Source organism: Acomys minous (assembly GCF_964271855.1).
Source record: "Acomys minous genome assembly, chromosome: 10".
NCBI classification, from domain to species: domain Eukaryota; kingdom Metazoa; phylum Chordata; class Mammalia; order Rodentia; family Muridae; genus Acomys; species Acomys minous.
Genome location: NC_140491.1, coordinates 68051182 through 68069422, shown reverse-complemented (window position 1 = coordinate 68069422; position 18241 = coordinate 68051182). Strand labels below are relative to the sequence as shown.

Genomic DNA, 18241 nt, shown 5'->3' with positions numbered 1-18241 from the left:
CGCAGGCCCACGGGGAGTGGCACTGTTGGGAGGTGTGGCCCCGCAGGCCCACGGGGAGTGGCACTGTTAGGAGGCGTGGCCCCACAGGCCCACGGGGAGCGGCACTGTTGGGAGGCGTGGCCCCACAGGCCCACGGGGAGCGGCACTGTTGGGAGGCGTGGCCCCACAGGCTCACAGGGAGTGGCACTGTTGGGAGGCGTGGCCCCACAGGGAGTGGCACTGTTGGGAGGCGTGGCCCCACAGGCCCACGGGGAGTGGCACTGTTAGGAGGCATGGCCCCACAGGCCCACGGGGAGTGGCACTGTTGGGAGGCGTGGCCCCACAGGCCCACGGGGAGTGGCACTGTTGGGAGGCGTGGCCCCACAGGCCCACGGGGAGCGGCACTGTTGGGAGGCGTGGCCCCACAGGCTCACAGGGAGTGGCACTGTTGGGAGGCGTGGCCCCACAGGGAGTGGCACTGTTGGGAGGTGTGGCCCCACAGGCCCACAGGGAGTGGCACTGTTGGGAGGCGTGGCCTTGTTGGAGGAAGTGCGTCACTGGGGTGGGTTTCAGAAGCTCAAGCCAGGCCCAGGACCTCTCTCTCCCTGCTGCCTGCTGACGCAGCTGTACAGCTCCCAGCTCCTTCTCCAGCACTGTGTCTGCCGACACGCCGCTGTGCTTCCCGTCGTGAAGATAATGAACTAAACTCTGAACCTGTAAGCCAGCCCCAACTAAAGCTTTCCTTTGTAAGAGTTGCTGTTAGGGCTGGAGAGATGGCAAAGGTCTTGAGTTCAATTCCCAGCAACCACATGGTGGCTCATAACCACCTATCATGAGATCTGGTTCCCTCTTCTGGTGTGCATGTGTACGTCCAGGCAGAACACTGTACATGTAATAAATAAATCTTTAAAAAAAAAAAGTTGCTGTGGTCATGGTGTCTCTTCACAACAACAATAGCCTATGACACATACCACCAAAAGTTTGGACATGCCTGTGTGTAATCCAAAAAGCACCCCCACTAACTTAATTACCATCCACTAAATAGCAGTTCTTGTCTGCTATGCTGTGGTCGAAAATACAGTGATTGCCTGTGAAACAAGTCTCTAGAGAAGTGGTTTCTCAACCTGTGGGTCGCGACCCTTTTGGGTATCAAATGACCATTTCCCAGGGTCGCCTAAGACCACTGGAAAGCACAGCTATTTACATTACAATTAATAAGTGGCAAAATTAGTTATGAAGTAGCAATGAAATAACTTCATGGTTGGGGCATCACCACAACATGAGCAACTGTATTAAAGGGCCACAGCATTAGGAAGGTTGAGAACCATTGCTCTAGACCATGGACGCTCAGCCATCCTGAATTTTTTCCATTATAAGAATTCAAGTGTGCTGGACACCAGGGACATGGCTTGGGCAACCAAGGATGTCCAGAGGAAGAGCAAGGTGACTGGGCTGAGGCTCCTCTTCCTGCCTTTGTACGAAGCCACCAGGGCCAGAAGAAAGGCTTCTCTTTACAAGACAGGCCATCTCGGGAGTGCCTGGTGTCTAGGAGCCCTGCTGTACAGCCCTATCCAGCAGAAGCATAGGTTAAGGACACAGAGGGCTGCACTTAGGAATGGAGGACACGTGTTTCCGTGTCAGCCTCATCCTGGGGCTGACAGGAGCCCAAAGCAGCTGTAGGAGGCTGGCATCTGGTTCCCGCTTAGCAGGCCTCGGAGGTGCATGCACTGTCACAGTGACAGCACAGCCTGTGTTCTGAACCAGGCCTATGCTCAGGGTCACCAGCACCACTTGTGACTGTACCCATGCTCTTGATGCGGGTGCTGAGGTTCAGAGAGGCTCAGAAAGCTACCCACCCACTTGCCGTTGGGAATGAGCAGGGGGTGGCCAGGACTTGAACACTCTTGTCTCGCTGACTATCTGTCTCACATCCCATTCCCAGGAAGTCAGCTGCTGAGGAAGAGACCTGCTGGGGAACAGTCATTCAGACGTGTCAGGAAAAGATGTCTCACACAGGGGACAGGTGTAAAACAGAGGCTTTAATCCAAACAGCAAGGAAGGCGCAGGGCTAGGGACCCAGGGACAGGGAGGGAGCCAGAAAGGCAGTGGCCTGGCCCTAGAAGGGAGGCTGGCACTGGGCCTTTCCTGGGAAACTGCTCGTGACTCTGATGGCTTCAGTCGCAGCTCTGCCCAGGTCATTGTTAATCCCTGGCCAAGGCCCTGAGTTGTGCTTCTCAGTGTCCACTCCCCAAAGGCTCTGTAGACACAGCGCAGAAGGGCAGTGCAGAAGGGCAGGCTCAAGCGGGGCAGGGAAGCCTGCAGGTGCCAGCTCAGCCACAGCACTGGGAGAAAAGTGGTGACTGTGGCTAGGTGCCCCCAGCAGTCCTACCTACTCTTGAGTCTATGCCCAGGCCCAGGGGCACCACTTAACTCATCTCATAAAGGGAAGAAGGAGGGGCGGCTGCCTTCTTTCCCGCCCACACCAGCCACAGCCTACCCAAGGGAGCAGAGCAGCAAGCCAAGGGCCTCAGGTGAAGCTCAAGGCCGCTCAAAGCAGGGAGGAGGTAGCCGAATCAACAGGCCCACAGCTGACTGGAGGAAACCCGGGTCTCCACTAACAATATAGCCCTACTGCTTCCCTGAGTCTCTAACACTCTCTCCCTGCCAGACAGTTCTGGAAAGGCAGGCCTCACCCAATCAGCAGGCCTTCCCAGGAGCCCAGGGCAGCTTTCATAGCCAGGCTACCCCCAGGAAGGGAACGTTATGCTAACAGTCAAGACCTGGCAAAGCCACGGGCCAGGGAACAAAAGCCAGAGTGAAGATGGGCGCGGGTACCCTCAGGCCCAGGAGGCTGCCCTGGCCCCTATACAACTACCTCCCCTGCCCCAACCCTCCCCCTCCAACCCCACAGCAGATACCCACTGGAACGGCTTGTGGGGCGCTCATCCCCACACATAAGGAGGTACCATATCATGGGAAGGAAACAGGAAGCAGTGGAAGAGCAGGATGCCCCTGGTCTCACATGGGCCTGGGCAGGAGCGAAAGGAAGCAGGGAGGACAGGGGTGGGCAGGGACCTGGAGACGGGTCCCAGTCACTCTCTTCTTGCCTGTCCACCAGACGGACAGTCAAAAACTGGCCACACTTTGGTCAATTCCCCAAACTCAGGCCCTGCTTAGCACCCATCTCAGTAAACAGCCTCTCATCAAACAGAAAGAACAGAAGGTGGGTGGGAGGGGCGCCGGGTCAGGCAGGGCACAGGAACCTGGCCAGGGTGGCTCTGGTGGCTCAGCCTCTCCTAGCCTGATGTGACTGGATGGATGGGCAGCAGGCTCCCGAACTTGAAGTGCTGGATCACAGGGAACTTCTCCAGGCACTGAGAAAGGAGGAGAGGTCAGGGAGGTGAGGCCTGTCTTACCTCCTCATCCCCAGGGACCAGACAAACATGAGGGCTCAGACGGAGGCCACCTCTGTGGGGTATCCATCAATGCTCAGGAAGCCACCCAGTCAGACCAGCCCCAGGCCTACAGGTCAGGGCAAGCGTGTTCACCCTGTCCCTACCTCCCATTCAAAGGCACCATACACAGTAGAAGCCAAGACAAGCAGCTAAGAGACTTCATGCAACCCAGGAGGGAAGCTGGCTATAAGAAATGGAAAAGAAGCCAAGTGTGGTGGCGCAGGCCTTTAATCCCTACCCTCAGGGGGCAGAGGCAGGCAGATCTCTGTGAGTTCGAGGCCAGCTTGATCTACAAAGGGAGTCCAGGACAGCCAAGGCTACACAGAGAAACCCTGTCTCAAAAACCCCATCAAAAAAAGAAAGAGAAATGGAAAAGATCCCAGCCCCTCCCCCCACAACCCCTACCCCAGTCCCAACCCTGGAGGTATGGAGACATCTGAACACAACAGAGAAGAGGGTAGGGCCCATTTTCTATAGTCTTTGAGACTCTGGCCTGAAAAAACATCCTGACTCTTCAGAGTGAGGCAGTAGGAATGGATTGACACCCCCACCCCACCCTGGCAGCAGCCCCTGTGAATGCCAGGGCAACTGCACTGATGGTAGGGCAGGCAGAGGGATGGGCACTCCCTAAGGCCAGGTCAGACCCTAGCAAGAAGTGGATACCTCAGGCAGCCTGGCCCCAGGCCCACAGCCCTATATCCTTTGCCTGTCACTGGCTCACTGTGTCTCCCACGATGTGAGGATGGGATCTGCCAGGCTGGCCTGGTCTCCTCCTATACTTTGGCCTCAGAAACAACCCTCACATGCTAGGGACCTATAGGCTGTTGGGGAACAGACTTACGGTCTCAGAGCAGGTGAAGGCCTGGCTCAGACTGTGGTCAAAGGAGTAACCTGATTGGCTCATCTTCCCTCACCCCAGAAACCAGCTTCAGAACAAGTGAGAGGGGCACATGTAGAACAGAGAACTAAAGTACAGAGCCAGGCCTGAGCAAAGAAAGTGGGGAGAAGGGAGGTGCAGCATGTCCCTGGGGGAGGAGCAGCATGTCTAGGCCTGAGGCTAGGCAGCTGCCATGGTGCTTATGTCATCAGGAAGTGGTGGGAGTTTGGAAGGCACCCCCCCTCAGGGCCTGGAATTCCAGAAAGGGTCAAAGGTCAACTAGCCTCAAGCGATCACAGAAGAGAAGCCAGAAGGGCAAGTGGGGGAAGGGCAAAGATTGGCCCCATTCAGCCCACAGGTCTGGGAGGAGCTAAGCAGCAAAGAAGCTGCCAGAGGAGGAGGAAGTCCTGGGTCCCAGGGCAGGAGGCATCAAGGAGGGCTTTTCTCCCAGCAATTCTGCCCAGCAACAGCATCTCAGGACCCTAGTCCACAGGCCGGCTGGGTGGCCTGTGATTCAGAGAGAAGCAGGCCTCTCTAGGTAAAGTGATAGCCTTCACAACAGAAAGATCACCACCACACAAGGCTCAGAAAGCCCCTGATACTTCTCTTCAAAAAACCAGGTCAGGCAACTTGACAGTTAATTGCATATCCTGAGGCTGCCTAATGCCAGGCCTGATCAGAGCCCTGTTGGCAGCTCAAGATGCCATGCCTTGTACTTCAAGATTAGTGAGCCCCAAAGGTCTTCCCTGTGGATGGAGAACTGCTCTAAAAAAGTGGGTCCTTTGCTGGGCAGAGACTCATAGCGAGCAGTAAGAAATGAGTAGTGCTGGGCAGTGGCAGCACACGCCTATAAACCCATCACTCAGGAGGCAGAGGCAGGGGGATCTCTGAGTTTGAGGCCAGCCTGGTCTATATAGGGAGTTCTAGGAGGGCCAGGGCTGCACAGAGGAGCCCTGCCTTGGGAGAGGGGGAAGAGAACTGCATCCTACAAAGCCTCGAGCTGGTCACACCTGTCAGCAAGTTACAGAATTGCCTACAAATACAGCTTGGCACAGGGGTCTGAGCCAGGGCAGGCATCACCTGCTACCTGCAGGAAATGTCCAGTCTTCAGTCACACCACGCCTTTCAGTCAACAACTGCAGTTACCTAGCAACGCCTTTAGGACCTGCCAAGGCCTGTTGTGCCACTTCTTGTACTGTACATGCTCCTCCCTCAGCCTGCAGATCTGCCTTCCCCTTAGGAGACGAAGTCAAGACAGGCTTGGAGACACACAGGGAAGGCCGGCACTTAGAATTCTGAGGAGGCACCCGGAGTCCTGCCTTTGATACGGGGGTGTTATCTGCCCTCCGTGTTGTCCCTCTCTAGCAGCGGGGATCCACACAAGTGAGGCCACAGAGACAGAACCAAGGGTAGTGCCTGGGTGCTGGATCTGGAGTGCAGAGCAGGAAGAAGTCTGGGCAGCTCCAGACACGGCCTCCAGATGAGAGAGGTATGTGGGCTGAAGCCTAAACACAGGAAGTGAAGTCTAGAGGAGGAGGGTCCAGAGGGGAGAACAGAAAAAAAGCTGGCCAGGTCCAGGCCCAGACCTGGTCGGATCATGCTCTATTAACCCCTTCAGGGACAAGCCAAGGGTGCCAGTGGAACATCTGCACTACCAAATTCTGCTGGCCTCTTGACCCTTCACCGTGGTCCTGCCTCTGATGATGGATGGGGTGAGCTCTGAGCTCAGTGAAGGGGACTCCTCCAGAAGAGAACGGATAATGGTCAAGAATCAGAGATGGACCTCTGCAGGACACTATTAGCTAGTGGGGCGGGGGAGGGGACACTTTTGGAACTCACGGCCCCAGGGAGGACTGCACAAGAAAGCCAAAGTGGTGTAGCCCCAGGATTAGTGTGTTTAAGCTATGGGAGGGGCCAGGCAGATGGGTAGAAAGTCCTGTCCTCTCTCAGTTTCTGTGGAGAGTGTAGGAGGCCCTGGGGAGACAGCACCTTTCAGCAGGGGGAGCACCCCAGCCCAAGGTCCTTCTCAGCAGCAGAGCTGTGAGCTGAAAGCAGAAAAGATCACCTACACCCTTCCTAAGCATCTGCAGTGGTCATTTAAAAATGCCAGTGACCCACACCCTCTTTCCAGGCACCCTCACTTTGGATAGTGGCTCTAGGACACACCCACCCCAAGGACATCCTGGTCATTTTGGGAAGACACTCTGGTTATCTGAGTTCTGAGGGGCCTTGGGCAACTTGACAGGGAGAAAGAGAGCCCTAACTTCTCCAGCAGCATTGGCTGTTTCAGTTCCTAGGCTCTGAACAGCTGAGCTGGGCCTCGGCTCAGTGTCTGTGACTACCCATCCACCAAGTTCTGAGACGCCCCCCACCCAAATCCAGAGTAAAACAACGAGGTGAGGAAGCAGCAGGGGCAGTCAGGCTGGCTGGAACCCACTCACCTCCGCCTTATACATGCGGATGAGGCCCTGGTTCACTTTAGACCAGGAGGGGACAGCGCTGATGTTCCATAGCTGGTTGGAGTGCTCTGCAAAGGGGCCGGTCTTCATCTGGAAAACAAAGTCCAGGAAATAGAGAGGCAGAGGCCACCCCTGTTCTCCTGCAGCATGGACTCTCTCTCTCTCTCTGACACACACACACACACACACACACACACACACACACACACACACACACGAAGAGCTTGCCCCTATAAGGCCTGCTGAAAAAATAGAACCTCTTTCACCCACATTCTTTGCTCACCTCTCTTTCACACAGACAAAACAGAGGCTCCGTTCCTAATACCTATCAAATTTAGCAAGCCCAGGAAACCAGAATCTCCACCCTGGGAGAGCAGGATGTGCTCCCATCCAGACAGCAGCCAGGCTCCCCTCCCCACCCGGCAGGGTGCTTGGTCTGCCAGTACCTGCCAAGCAGACCTCAGAGGGCAGGAAAGGGGCTGTGGGGGGCCTGATGGATCTGCCCACCTCACTGTACACAGAGAGGGAAGAAACGATGGCAGATGGGGGAGGGGAGGCCGGGGAGGGGGCGGCTAGGGCTCCAGAGCAGAGGAGGAGCGCTTGTCTAGCAAGGTCAAGAGAAGGACAGAAACAAGCACAGCAGCGAACCGAGCAGGAGCACGGGCTGTGGATCCCTGACTCCGGGAAGGCAGAGAAGCACGACAGCAAGGCAGTTCCTGTGACATCAGAGCCACCACATGGGGCTGCGTCCTGAGCCTAGTGGGCCAGTGAGTGCAGTTTCCTAGCCCTGCGGCTCAGCACGCCCCCTCAACTCCTTTCCCAGCTTAAAGGCAGCATTTCCACTAAGGAACAGGGCTCAACTCGGCTTCTAGCCCCGGGCTACAGAGAAAGACCGAAAAGCACAGGGACTGAGTTTGGCCAGGAAGCAGAGACTAGGAGCCAAGCCAATGTAAGGTACCAGAAGAAGCCACACAGGAAGTGGGGGTGAGGCAGGGGCTAGTCCAAGGAGAAAGGATAAGTCCAAACTTCCTTCACAGGGGACGTCACAGGCCACCTTAGTGCCTGGCTTCACCCAGTGGTCTCCACAGGCCTCTAATTCAGTAAGGGCAACTTCTGGATTTAAAATAGAAATGCTGCCAAAGGTGGTGGCGCACGCCTTTAATCCCAGCACTCAGGGGGCAGAGGCAGGCGGATCTCTGTGAGTTCGAGGCCAGCCTGGTCTACAAAGTGTGTTCACAACAGCCAGGGCTACACAGAGAAACCTTGTCTCAAAAAACTAAAAATAAATAAATAAATAAAATAGACCCAGCACTTGGGAGGCAGAGGCAGGCGGATCACTGGGTTCGAGGCCAGCCTGGTCTACAAAAGCGAGTCCAGGATAACCAAAGCTACACAGAGAAATCCTGTCTCTAAAATCAAAAATAAAAATAAAAATAGAAATCCTGACAATTTTCCCTGTCACCTCCCTCCCCTGGCAAAAATCCCCAATGAGAGCCAGTCTCAGTGGCCCCTCCCCAGTGGTGAGAACACCAGGCATTTAAAGCCAGCCCAGCTCCCTACCAGGTTTCCCTGGAGTCTTTCCTTGACCAGGAAGCTTGCAAGAGAGGCACAGGGCTTACAGGGCCTTCGGCTTCCTGAGATTTACCCCAACACTCCTGCAAAACTCCAGCCTCAGTCTCTCTACCCCCAAGCTCATTTTGCACACTTGCAGGCTAGAGGCGTGGGGCTGCCCTCTAGACCCCTGAGCAAACTACCAGCTGCTTTGTCTCACAGCAGGTGCCGGGCCTGCTCAGCAAGGGCTCTGGGAAAAAAGACAGATAAAGGGGTACTAAGACTCTGCCTGGGGGCCCAGCCTCACTCACCAGCAAAGGACATTCTGAAAGGGCTGCCTGGCAGGCTGCAGGGCCAGGGGGAGGCCTGAGCTGGGCAGCCCAGTAAGTCCCTAGAGAGGCACCCCACCCCCAAGGCCTTCAGTGCCTCAGGGCTCCAAAGGCCTTCAGAAGGAGGTTCTACAACTCAGAGAAAGAAGAAAGAAAAAGAAGAAGAAGAAAAAAAAAACAGATGAGAGGAAAAAAGGAATTGGGGGGTGAGAAGACAAAAAAAATTTAGCTCATTCTAGCCACAAAGGGAGAAGAGAAAGAGCGAGAACAAGCAAGCAACTGCAGTCCCGCAGTGACCCCAGGGGAATCGTGTGAGTCAGAGCAGCCATATTGAGCAGGAAATTACTCACAGACGCTGCGTTCCTGCCTCTCCACTCCCCAGAGAATCAGCCTTTTGTAAATGGTTCCTCTGTCAGTAACCGAGGGGGATGGGCGGGGTGGGGGAGGCTCAGCACAGCGCCTTCCTGTCAGCCCCTTCCCTTCCAGCTGAAATCTGATCCCTCCCTTCCCAAAACTCCAAATTTAGAAGCCAGATTGAAACTGAAATTCTTTTCCTGCCTGCCCTGGGCTCTTAAAGGCGCCAGAGCTGCATTTCCTGAAGCAGCAGGAGCCCTGCAAGGTGGGCGTCCTCGCCGCCGTGCCCAGGGCTGTCAAGCAGTCCTGACACCAGGCCCAGCAAAGAAGACAAGCGCTTTCCCTCCCAACTTCCTTGGGTTTTGTTTGACCAGTAAAGACTTCAGGTCTCCAAAGGGACCGAGAGCCCTAACACCTTGTAGGCTTCCAGGCTGCTGTACCCCAGGGTTTGGGTAAGAATAGCCAGGCCACTCACTTACTGAATTAGGGGTTAAAAAGTGCTGCCAGCTTCATGACATGCAGGGAGGGAGTGGGACATCTGTATCTGTGAAACACAACACAAGGCTGCAACAGCAACCATACACTGCAGGCAGGCCAAGGGCCTAGCTACCACAGTGCCTAGCAACCTACCAGAGCTTGACCCAAGAGCCAAGTCAAAACCAAGCCTCACAGGGAAGATGCACAACAGCAGAAAGGCTGCCCCTCCCACTTCCTAGCTCTATTACTCAAGCCACCAGCGTTTGATGCGCTTTTAGCGCCACCTTGTGGCTACTTTGGGCTACCTTCATGGGGTCCTATATCCTGAACTTTGGGAAAGCTTTTGGGGTTTTATACCAACAGAAACAAACAAACACACTAAATCTTAGCATGGGATCGATTCCCAGTCCCAGAAGCCCAGCCTGGCTAGCCTCCTTGTTAGAATTATTGACAGGAACACAAGGGGCTTGGCCACCCGCCAGGGGAAGCAGAAACAGCCTAGGCTTTGGCCTCAAGTAGCAAGCTCGGCAGAATCTGTGGCTCCTTCCCACCCAGGCTTTTTTCCCTTCTCAGCCTAGAGCCTCCCCAGCCCCTCACTGCACGCCGAAGTCCTGCAAAGCTGGCTTCCAAGGCAGTGAGCCAGGCTGCCCCCAGTCCTTCTGACCTTGAGCCTGCCACACTGCTGAAGGCAGCAGATCTCTAAGAACCAAGCAGTGGCGGCCCAGCCGTCAGTCCTGGCTCCATTTGCTGACATGGAAAAAATGTGTCATTCCCCTCTGGCCCCTGGAGCTTGGCACAAGCCTGAGGCGAATGCTGACCAGAAGGAACTCAGAGTTAAGGCTGCTAAGCAGACTTTTCCCTACTTGGAGGCTCAGAACAGGGAGCAAGAAAGTAGTGCCCACAGGCAGGAGACCACGTGTAATTACACAGAAAAGCATGCAGCAGGTATAGGAAGAGAAGAAAGACAGGACTCTAAACTTGGGGTGAGAGTTTACAGGTATAGGTAGGGAGAAGGAAAAGGTCTAAGAAGCAAGAACCTCCTAGAAGCAAGGCCCTGAGCATGTGAGTCCCTTGATGCGCTCTTGTCTCTTGTCTATAAGATTCTAAGAGAGAAAGCTGGCATGGGCCCAAAGCCATGACTTTTCAGCATCCCTGGCCACCTTGGGAAATGTTGAGCACCACACTACAGGGACTCACTCACTGTGCCACAGTGAGACGAGGGCTCCCAGTTATGGAATCCGCCAGGAGTTAGGGCCCAGTTACTGCCAGCACACGACAGGCTGCTTGTGTTCACCTCTAGCCCATTGCTGAAGTACAAAGACAGAGAGCTAACTGCTCCCATCACCTCAGCTCCTCTGGGGATTTTAGCCTGAGTCTCTAAGCGCATGGCTCTAGGGACCTCACTGAGCCCCATGGACAACGCTGGCCCTCCACCTACCACAATGTCTGCCACCCTCCTACGCCTGCTGCTGCGTCACCCAGTCTAGCTAACAGCCACAACTTAATCCTTCAGCTCAAGAGCCCTGCGGGACGCGTGTAGCAGCTTATTTTGTAGTCCTAAGCAGTCGGGAGGCTGAGGCAGGAAGACTGTCATGAATTTAGGGGCATCTTGGGCAGCAGAGTGAGAGTTCAACTCCAGCCAGGCAATGAAGGAGTGCCCAGGTCAGGGGGCAGGCTGGCTCCAGAGGCTGGTGCGGGCCTCACCTCAGTGATGAACAGGATGCACTGCAGGAACATGTAGTCCTTGTGGTTCTCGCTCACTGCCTTCTCATCCACAAAGTGTCTCGGCTCCAGGTGGGGGTGGTCTGGGAAAAGCAGAGGCCCAGGCTTCAGAGCAGCCCTGACCAGCCGAGCACAAGGTGCCCACCAGACATTTTACAACCAGGGTGATGGCAATCTAGGATAGAGCTGAGGTAGAGTGCCTGCCAGGGCACTAAGAAATCCCTGTCATCCAGTGAGCGCAGTTAGCCACTGTGCATGTACCTATGCTGAAACTGCTGTACACAGACCTGATATGCTACCAATCAGCAGAGGTAACACACACACCTGGGTGCTGTATATCCACTTAACCATGACAACAATTCTGGTCCAGATTTGTCAGCACAGCCTCTGCTTTTTAAGCACCATTAGAGAGTGTACACCTACCTTAAAAGTTACCTCGGCTGTGTATGGTGGTGTATACCTTTACTCCCAGCACTCAGAGACAGGCTGAGATCCAGGCCAGCCAGGGGAGGAAAAGGGCCCCTAGTGGAGCTAACTGCACACTGACTGTGTCAGCAAGGCACCTTGGTACCATGTAATGAAGGCACACAGCTATGTGCAGGTAGGTGATGGAGGACCGGCCCTAGCAAACTGAACTCAGCTCAGCACATGGCAGTGAGGCCTAGGATGGAGGACTCCAGCCTTGCAGGTTCAGTCTCCGCAACCATGGTTCAAGACTGGAATCTCACACGTGTGCACACACATGCACACATGCACGCACACTGACAGATGGTATCTTCCTGGAGTCCCTGGGAAGACTGGGATGGCAAGTGCTCAGCCATTAGGACCAGCTCATTCTCCATGGAATTAAACATGATCACTAACCCCGCCCAGTGGCCACGCCCAGATGCTGACCACGCCTGGATAACCACTCAAGGGGAGGAGCATGACAGAGCAGACCTGGGACACACACAGGAAACCGCACTTGGCAGTGCGATCATAACAGTAGATGACACCGATGATCACTAAATCAAAGTAGCCCCTGATTTTCAACATCAACCCCACAGCCACTGCCGGAAGCAGGGCAGTCACACCCGTCTGTTATGCACCAGGCACATGCCCTGGCTCCAGTCCGTGTCACTTTCCGTTATCTTGGTGGCATTCCACCGTCACCTCCTCTAGCCGGTCACACTGGCTCAAAGCATTAAGTCGACAGCAAACAGCCTCCACAGAAGCCGGTCTAATGTCCTGCTCTCCACGCTGTCACTGTGTGCCCTGGGCAGGAGGAAGGGAAAAGGTGTGACCACCCACTAGTACCTATGAGCTGTGAGCTGCCCCAAATGAAGGGCAGGAACTGGAAGTCATCCAGACCCCACACGCCCTGGCTGCCTGCAGGCTCCATCCTGTATGTCTTCTGCAACTTCCGCATAACCTCAAGATACCTGTGCAGGAGGGGCGGGGAGAAAGGAGAGAGAAAGGTGAGAAATGGCATTCTTCAGGCCAGGAAGGGGACGGAGAATGGTGAGGCTGAAAGAGCCAATGGGGCTTTTTTCCATTCCCCTTGCATGTATGTCTTCAGTCACAGAAAGGGACAAACCACCACCTGGACAGCAGGCTTAGTGTCCTCTACCCTGCTGGCTTGTAGTACCTCAGACAGGCGTCCCTTTCTCTAACCTCAAGAATCTTTGGAAAGCAGATGAGGTGCACATGTCAGATGGCAGAAGCAGTGTGCCTGGGCCACCTGCAGAGCTGTGCGCGCACCTCGGCAGCAGCACACCAGGGGACCCGGGCGACTGCTGCAGCTCAGAGCAGGTCTACGGGTTTGTGCTGCCCAGAAGAGGGCCTGTCTTTGGGGGACATGACCTCAACAAGGCTGGTCTCCTTCCTCTTCTACTAGAGGAAAGCAGCTGCTACTGAACAGGGCGGCCTCAGAACAGTGCCGCCAGTGGTGAACCCCAGCCACCACACACCATCTCCCGCCCGCCAGGCCGAGCTCACCTATCGAACACCTTGAAGACAATAGCCACCTGGTCATCCACCCGGAGGACGCCAATCTTGCAGAGACAACAGAGGAAAGCAGCAAAGGCAGCCTCATGCCCTGAGGAAGAAAACAGGCCCCAGCACCCAGCTCCGTTGATGAAGGCCCACACTGAGGTGGAGGGCTCCTCCCTGTTCAGAAGCCCTGGGCCTTTCACAACCACGAGCACTGGCACTCTTACCGACAGGCCTGGTGGCAACTTCCTGCACAGGCACTAGCATCTTACGTTTAAGGAACTGGCAACCCCAGCTCATTGAGCACCTACTATGTGGGCAGTCGCTGCCCATGCTGGGTCCCTGCTTCAAGAAGCTCATGATCTGCCAGAGACCACAGACATTAAATATACAGCTACGACTTTGAGTCTAGCTATGTGGAGACAGGTACCTGAGGAACATCCCAGGGAAATCCTGATTTCAGAGTTCAAAATTTTCCCCTAAGGAAATAATGTTTGAAACGAGAGAGGAATGGGAAATGACTGGCAAAAATGACAACAGGAAATCATTTTAGCCAGAAACAACAGCATCCAAAGGCCCAAGGCAAGTAAGCAGTGGGCCAGGGAGAAAGCTCTAACCACATGGGACTCAACAGCCACTGTAAGAAGCTTGGCTAAGGGCAGTGGCTGCTCTTCCAAAGGTCCTGAGTTCAATTCCCAGGAATCACATGGTGGCTCACAACCATCTGTAATGAGATCTGGTGCCCTCTTCTGGCCTGCTGGTGTACTTGCAGGCAGCGCACTACACATAAATAAACAAATCTTTAGAATACCCTCACTTCTAGCCGGGTGTGATGGTGCACACGTTTAATCCCAGCACTTGGGAGGCAGAGGCAGGTGAGCTCAAGGCCAGCCTGGTCTACAAAAGCAAGTCCAAGACAGCCAAGACTGAGCTGGAGAGATGGCTCAGTGGTTAAGAGCACCACCTGCTCTTCTGGAGGTCCTGAGTTCAATTCCCAGCAACCACATGGTGGCTCATAACCATCTATAATGTGATCTGATGCCCTCTCCTGTAGATACAGCACTCATATACAATAAATAACAATTAAAAAAAAAAAAGACAGCCAGGACTGTTACACAGAGAAGCCCTGTTTCCAGGGGAGAAAAAAAAAGAAGCCTGGCTAAAAGATACCCTCCTTTCTCTCGCAGTCACATCCAACAGCAACAGTCAGCCCTGCAGAAAGCATTGGCTGCGCCTTGGACCCTGTTCCTTAGGCAGTGGGTAGCCAGATGTTTCCGGCTATTTCTACAGAATGGAGACTACCCCATTGTCCTAGAAAGCTTTTCCTAGTTGTGTCTTTTTGAGACCGTTTCTCTGTGTAGCCTTGACTATCCTCAAACTCAGAGATCCAGTTGCCTCTGCCTCCTGAGTGCTGGGGTAACAGTGTGCGCCTCACAGCTGGCTATCCTAGTTGGGTCTTAATCCAAGCTCCACACATCCCAGGGTTCAGAACTGTTCCCAGCAGCAGGGAGAGCAGAGGGCAAAGTTCTCTAAGGCTAAGGCTCCAGAGAAGCCACAGCCAGGGCTTGTGCTGAGACTAGGCTGCCTCTGGCCCACTTCTCCTGCTTTAGGGGAGAGAGGACAGGAAGCCCTTCCACGGCAGGGTCCCCTGGGCGATGCCCCACCTAGAGAACACTTCTCCTTAAGGTGCCCACAGCAGCTTAGCTGAGATGAGTGACAGAGGCAGAGATCATCAACACAAGGAAAAGGGCTGAGAGACGAGAGGTGTCAGGGAGAGAGTGGGCTTTCACGGGTCTCCTCTCAGGCTCTCCACACGGCTGCTTGAGTAAGGGCTCAGTAAGCGATCACTAGAGTGATGAGGAGCTTAAGCAGAAGCAGCTTCACAAGGAACGGAAAACCACTTCTCAGCAGGTCCATGCCTGTGGCAGCAGCGCCACCTAGTGGAGTAAGATAGAGGCCCCCAACTCCCTGCCACACACACTCACTCACTGCTGGACACACACCCACACCCACACCCACACCCACCCTGCTGGATGGACACACACCCACATCCACACCCACACCCACCCTGCTGGATGGACACACACCCAAAGCAGGGGTCTGGCAAACTGCTGCTTGCTCAGAGGCCCCCAAGACTGTGTGGAATATGAAGAAAGCAGCCTGGGCCACATGAAGAGAGCAACAAGGCCCCAGCCACCCAGAGCCCCCAGCAGCAGATACCTGTGCCATAGTCGATGCGTGTGGAGTTCCCCACAGCCTCCTTCAGGTAAACTGCCACTTCAGGCACAGCAGGTGCCAGGTGGGCGGGGACCACTGTGGCCACCAAGTTTTCTGCTTCCTGATAACATAAGAGACACACAGTGGTGGCAGCAGATTAGGCAGCATCAGGGTGAGCAGGCACCCAGGGTAGCACCTACCTGGGGTCCAGGCTGCCAGACTGGCCTACTTCTCAGGTCTGACTGGCCAGAGAAAAGGGGAGGAGAGATAACAGAGAGACTCCTGAGGTGACTCTTGGTGCAAGTCAAGAGATAAATTCTCAGCCGGGCGTGGTGGCGCACGCCTGTAATCCCAGCACTCAGGAGGCAGAGGCGGGTGGATCACTGTGAGTTCAAGGCCAGCCTGGTCTACAAAGTGAGTCTAGGACAGCCAAGGCTAACACAGAGAAACCTTGTCTCGAAAAACCAAAAAATAAATAAATAAATAGATAGATAGATAGATTCTCCCAAAGGCCCACAGAGATCATGGGGCATCGGGCCTATTATCCCCATAGTTGTTGGTTCCACTCCCAGGGCAGTCAGTGTCGGCCGTAAGTCTGCCATGACACACACAAGAATGTTCCCGACAGCACTATTTATAGCCCAAACATAAAAATTCAACTAGAATATCCCAAAATAGCAAAATGAATAAAACTGTAAGGAGTTCTGCAACAGAATGCTACACAACAAAGAAAAAGATATGCCCTAAGTGACATGACGAACCTGACCATCTGGGGGACTTCAACTCTCCCAAGTTTGAGGGGCCAGCTACCACTGGAATCCACAGGTAGCCGGAGGCTGCTCCGGGGACAGCAGTGTGCTCACAGGGAGACACTGACAGATTCAGGACCACCTCTCTCGAGAGCTGGAGCTGGTGGTCATTTCCGCCACAGGCCCTGCCTGGCCCCGATGGCTGCCACCCTCCACAAAGGCCCAAAGCTGTATTTTCTCAGATGCTCCAAAGAGGGAACTCCTTCCTAAGACTAAAACTCTGGGTGAAGCGATGCACAGGAGCCTCACTCCTCTCCACTGTCCTCAAAAGCCCAGGGCTAGGGGTGTGGCATAGTATAAAGCACTTTATGACCTTCCCTCAGAAGTTAATTAAAAATCAATTGCATTTCTGAGTCCAAAGGTGCTTTTGCAGTGCTCTCCTCTTCCGCAACATATGTCATTGTACCTTGGTTCTGGGCATACAACATGCATCTGTGTACCATGCGTGCTGTCATGTATGCCATCATGCTACCCAATACCACTGAGCCCTGACTGACATACTGAGGCTCAGATGTTGAGGCTCTGGTCTGCTATGAACTCTGGCCGTCTGTGAGAAGCATTCTCTAATAGAACTTAGTGGCTTAGCTACAGAAAACAAGGACTTCTCCTGTTCCTCCTCCACCAATCAAGTTAATGTATCTCCAGATTGTGGGAGATGTTCAACTTGTTTTTAAGATTTATTTTATAAGTATGTATATGCCTCGTAGCATATATATATATATCATATGCAAATGCCCTTGGAGTCCAAGAGGGTGTTGAATGCACTGCAGTTGCAGTTACAGGTAGTCGTGAGCCACCTAGTGTGGATGCTGGGAACTGAACCTAGGTTGGTGGTCCCCCACCCCCTTTAAATTCCAATACTCAGGAGGCAGGGGACTCTAAATTTGAGGTCAATCTGGTCTACAAGACAAGTTCAAGGACAGCCAGTGTGAACTAGACTGTCTCAAAAAAAAAAAAAGTAGCATATGCTGAGCCATCTCCCAAGCCACGGAGAATATTTGATTTTAAAGACTTCTATTTGAGTTGCCGACTTGGGTTTAAAAAACAACAGCAAAAGGTAGCCGGGCGTGGTGGCGCACGCCTTTAATCCCCACACCTGGGAGGCAGAGGCAGGAGGACCTCTGTGAGTTCGAGGCCAGCCTGGTCTACATAGAGACTTCCAGGACAGTCAGGGCTAAAAGAGAGAAACCCTGTCTCAAAACAAACAAAAACAAAAGGTGAATGGATTCTGGCTTGGGATTAAAACAGTTTGCATCTTTGCTGCTAGGCTAAACACCAGGACTAAAAGACAGAAACTGGTACCCGGAGTGGGGTGTTGCACCAATGGGCCTGGCCATGTTTTATTGCAAGATTGGGGAAGTGTTTGGAACACTGAGCTGGAGACGACATCGAGTCCTCAGAGCTTAGTGGGCTGGTCTGTGGGAGCTTGGGAGCATGTTGGGAACATGCAGACATGGAGACCAGGCTTGTCAGGCTTACAGACGCAGGTTCTACAGAGGCTGTTCATCTGATGGTTTGTGGTCAGCTGGTGCTGAGAAATCGACTGTGGCTAATAACAGATCAGCATCATTGAGGAGACTCTGCTGGGAAATATTTCACCAGGATCAGCAGACAAAAGCTGTGGTCCTGGGGACAAGACTGCATCTCAGTCTTGGCAAGCAAGCATCTCCATGTGGTACGATTTTGAAGGCATGAAGGAGTGAGCCATGGAGGAGAGAAACTGAGGCTGAGCACCAAGTGGCCAGGTCAGAGTCCCTGAACAGAGGCCACACCCGGGAGCTATGAGTGATGGTGCAGCCTCCGTCGTGGTGGAAAGCACAGGGCAGTGGCAGGTGCGGAGTGGAGCCAACCTGAGCCTACAAGATAAGCTAGCTATGTGTGCTGCAGATGGCCGCCCAGGGCCTCCTGAGGCCTTTGGAGCCTAGAAGCTCACGGGTGAGTTCCGGATGTCAGAAGCTGAGGTTTCTACACTGCTGAATTCTGGCTTTGCTATGATCTGATCATAACTGTACCCTGAGCCTCTCCCCTCTTGAAATGAGAA

At 54.1% G+C, this 18241-nt stretch overlaps 1 protein-coding gene and 1 long non-coding RNA gene across 2 annotated transcripts in view; one reads left to right on the top strand and one right to left on the bottom strand.

The window, feature by feature from the left end:
* Window positions 1-307: 307 nt before the first annotated feature.
* LOC311607867 lies at window positions 308-2342 on the top strand. Its single transcript, XR_014782774.1, has 2 exons — window positions 308-434; window positions 468-2342. It is a non-coding gene; the product is annotated as an uncharacterized lncRNA (long non-coding RNA).
* PTPA (protein phosphatase 2 phosphatase activator) overlaps window positions 1999-18241 on the bottom strand; it is a 33200-nt gene continuing 16957 nt past the window's right edge. Inside the window, exons 5-10 of the mRNA XM_084799984.1 lie at window positions 15395-15512; window positions 13181-13280; window positions 12500-12624; window positions 11186-11286; window positions 6753-6860; window positions 1999-3353 (exon numbers count right to left, since the gene is read on the bottom strand). Of these exons, the coding sequence (XP_084656110.1) occupies window positions 3276-3353; window positions 6753-6860; window positions 11186-11286; window positions 12500-12624; window positions 13181-13280; window positions 15395-15512 (630 nt within the window). The 3' untranslated portion in view covers window positions 1999-3275. The remainder of the gene's footprint in view (window positions 3354-6752; window positions 6861-11185; window positions 11287-12499; window positions 12625-13180; window positions 13281-15394; window positions 15513-18241) is intronic.